The following is a 3,731-nucleotide window of genomic DNA, read 5'->3' as shown; positions in this document are numbered from 1 at the left end:
GGCGGAGGGCGCGCAGGGACGCGGAAATAAAAGGCGGGGAGGTTTAGACTCGAAACGTAAAAGGCTGAGAAGCCGCTACGCAGAGCCTTCGCTCACAGGGAAAGCAGAGAGAGCTGCTGTTAAGCATCTTTATCTTCTGGAGATGAAGATCACACAAAGGCTAGCACGATCTACGAGTTATTAAATATTGTGAAACAGCACCAACTACTAGGTAAAAATCCAGTAAAATGCCGGGATTTTTTTTTAAGAATGATGTCAGTTGAACGCTAAGGATTTAGTACATACTCCAGAACCGGGCCAGTCTCACATGGCAGTACCCTGGGGCACAACCCTGGCGTTCATTTCACATCTCCCAAAGTTTGCAAACGCCTGGCAGCAGGTAACACCAGGTTACAGGTGCAGGGCCACGCTGACCAGGCTGGCCTCTCTGAGCCCAGGGTGCAGCCACAGTGTGCTTCTTGTCACCGCGGGGTCACGCTGCAGGATTACAGAGCCTGGACGTAAGCAGGAGCTCTGCCGATCCGTGGGGCAGACAAGGCGGCAGCGTTGCTCTGTGGCCAAGCAGCAGACAGGCACAGAAAGAGGGCAACGGGCTCCTTACTCCCTACAGCTGGCATTTGTGCAGCTTCCCTCCTAGACCTGCGAGGCTGAAGTAGTTAGAATCTAAGGGTTGCAAGAGAGCTGTGAAGGTGAGTTAGGGGAATTTAATCTTTTTACCAAGTTCAGCACATGAACTATTATAGTTCTAAACATTCACATCATGACTGCATTTTGCTAAATTGGACTGGCCGCGTACATGGATGAAGCATTTCAAAGAGTTCAGCCTAGAACAAACACAAGATCAAATATAAAAAATAAAATATACTTTACAATTATTGAACTCTGAAATAAATTGTTTGTCTGTCAGGCTGAACTGTAACAGTTTATTCAAGCCTTAAAAGAAAGGTGTTGATGATTTTAGAATCTAAATTATCTAAATGTTGATAATTTAGAATCTTAGAATGTCAAGAAAGTGACATACTTGCATGCGTTTAAAAATATTTTATTGTAAGATGCCACGTTCCAACTCTTTCCAGCTCTGGACCTTCACTGTGCCGGTACACACGCCTAAAGAAGTGATTGTTGTTCCTTGGAAAGTTTTCCCAATGGTCTCCATTTTACCGATAGATTCTTCGTGGCTCACGCAGAACGACACCACCCTCCTCCACAGCTTTTTCAAATTCCTGAATCTTGTTAAAAAGATAGAGACACGAATAAGTACAAAGAAAAGCCATCAGCACCGACATATCAGTGGGGACAGGTTACATGGAGGGGCAGAGGTTAACAGCCTCACTGATGCATAATGCCAGGAATCGCAGCCTGCCAAAGCTACCCTTTTGAGTGTTGCAAGAAGGGACTGCCAAGCCACATAAGAAAACTAACGGTGAAGAGGAGTAGAATTAATGCTTAAAAAGGAAAAGATGGGTACTTGCCGAGTCACAGCGATGTTCCCAGGGGATAACAGCTTTAAAGTTCACAAAGTTGATTCCTGCTTCCAAACAGCGCTGTGCCATTACGCGGCCAAGGTTTTTGCATGCTGTTACTCCCTTGGGACTGTAAAGGTGTCTCTTTATGGCCCACTCTCGGGTAGAGGCAGATACCACAACATCCCCATTACAGCGCTCAACGAAGGCTTCCACATAATGCTGTGTCCGCTCAAGCCGTAATCTGAGTGACAGAAAGGAATAACACAGATTTATGATGTCTTTTCCAGATCTGAAGAGAGAACACATTCGAATGCTTAAATGCATCTGACTCACTTTAAATAAAACAATGTACTGGAGCTATTAATACAATAATGATTTCTTAATATTGCTTTTATTATCTTATCTAGGTTTTTGCTTACTTTATTAGAACATAAAATAGGACTCATTTTACCAGTTCAACAGAGTGAAATTCACAGAGCGACTTTTCACCAGTTACACGGGTGACAGCCCTACGCTGCCTCACGCCAGCGCTCACTCCAAACCAAGCACCGTATACCTGCACAGTCTGGTAGGGGTGCTTAGGAACTAGATCAGGGGAACTGCTCCAGCAGAAATGTAACCTTAGGTTTGCTATGCAGTCTCGTAAAGGCTTCTGCTTACACAGCAGGTAACCACTTGTCAGGATCGGCAGGCGGTCAAGCAGTACTTCATAAGCCGTAACACACAACCACAGAGTATTAGCAGCAACTATTTTCTGTTGCACTGAGACAATATCGGATTTCCAGGTATGAACAAACCAGGCGTGGTTCTCCCCTCAAGAATAAAATCATGATTTTGAATCCCCAGCTTAAAATGAACTTATTTTCCAGAGGACAAGCAATCAGCATTTTCTAAAAAAAAAAACCACCCAGACTATTACGGTGCCTCAAATAAAACAACGATGCATGGTCAGCACAGGTCTAGGAGATCCTAAGTTCCCAGCACGGGGCTCATCTCTGGATGGATCCCTATGGAGATGGTGATGGCATGATGTCTCTCTCACCAAGACTAACAGCACCCTGTGGGCGATCCCCTTGCTTGGCTGGACCGTACCTCTCTTTCTTACCACTTCACGCAGTAGCTTATCCTGGATTTTATGTTCTAGAAACTGCTGCTGTAACTGCGAGTCTTATACTGGAGGCTGTGTTTTTATACTGTATTCTTGTACCACTTTTTGAGAAGTATTGGTAAAGAGTTTGCTTTTTTTACATATATATATATATAACACAACTGGGTTTTTTTTAATACATGCCTTTTTTATATATATATAAAAAAATGCTGCTTAAGCAATCTTACTGCTACCTTAACAATAGATAGAAAGGTCTTCAACGCATACGCTAACTTTCAGGTGATGATAGCCTACTGTTCTCTGAACACAACTTGTTTTAAAAAAAAAAAAAAAAGGGGGGGGGGGTGACTGAGTCAACAACCCAAAAAGCAAATTTGGAGAAATTCCACCTGGTTTTTTATTTATTTATTTATTTATTTATTTATTTTGGAGTCTTCATTTCTGCTGGTGACTTTCTGACTCACCTATGCCAGAATTCACGCTTTGGCCACGTTGTCTTCCAGCCACGCTCCTTCCTAGCCAGGGCCAACTGCTCCAAGTTCCGAGGATTCCTGTTAGTGAAGTCTGAGGCAACAATCTCATTTTCGCTTGTGTCCACTTCTGTCTCAGTTCTGAGACTGGCTGTAGTTGATGCAAAACGAAGACCTTGAGGGAAAGCAGGAAATAAAACCCCACAGACTTAAAAAAAAAAATATAGCACAGACAGTAGAACAAATACAACACAGAATGATGCAGCTTGTAAAAGTTAGCAGGGCAAAATCAGCTTTTTTTTCTTTTAAACACTAAATAGATGGATTATCAGAGCTCAACCTGTTTCTCCAATTTATGAGGTGAACTGTATGCTAAAAATGAAAAGTATATTAAGTTTTTAATAGTGGTTCAAAACCCGTGCACAAAATATAAATTCATGCATGACTAGAAGATCCCTAGGATTAAGGCTTTACAAAATACTGAAAGTCAAGGACACAAAGAACCGATAACAGCGCTACCAAATGACAAGGTAAAAATCCTCAGTCCTGTCAGGCTAATCATCACTAATTAAGCTAACAAACGCGAATTTGGAATTAGGCTCGTAAACTCACTCTGCTACACTTTTTGGTCCAGAGGCAGCGAGAACCTCTCACCAGAGTGACGGGCAGGGTCTCTCTTTGTCAGAC

The 3,731-nt window shown here is 42.8% G+C and overlaps 1 protein-coding gene across 1 annotated transcript in view; it reads right to left on the bottom strand.

The window, feature by feature from the left end:
- Positions 1-1,026: 1,026 nt before the first annotated feature.
- Positions 1,027-3,731, bottom strand: part of MRPL18 (mitochondrial ribosomal protein L18) — a 4,145-nt gene continuing 1,440 nt past the window's right edge. The window contains exons 3-5 of the mRNA XM_009290057.2: positions 3,039-3,217; positions 1,473-1,707; positions 1,027-1,229 (exon numbers count right to left, since the gene is read on the bottom strand). Coding sequence (XP_009288332.1) covers positions 1,158-1,229; positions 1,473-1,707; positions 3,039-3,217 — 486 coding nt within the window. The 3' untranslated portion in view covers positions 1,027-1,157. The remainder of the gene's footprint in view (positions 1,230-1,472; positions 1,708-3,038; positions 3,218-3,731) is intronic.

This window comes from Aptenodytes forsteri, unplaced genomic scaffold, assembly GCF_000699145.1.
Source record: "Aptenodytes forsteri isolate BGI_AS27 unplaced genomic scaffold, ASM69914v1 Scaffold122, whole genome shotgun sequence".
NCBI lineage: Eukaryota > Metazoa > Chordata > Aves > Sphenisciformes > Spheniscidae > Aptenodytes > Aptenodytes forsteri.
Note: the sequence above shows the minus strand (reverse complement) of the source record. Positions and strands in the feature narration are given on the sequence as shown.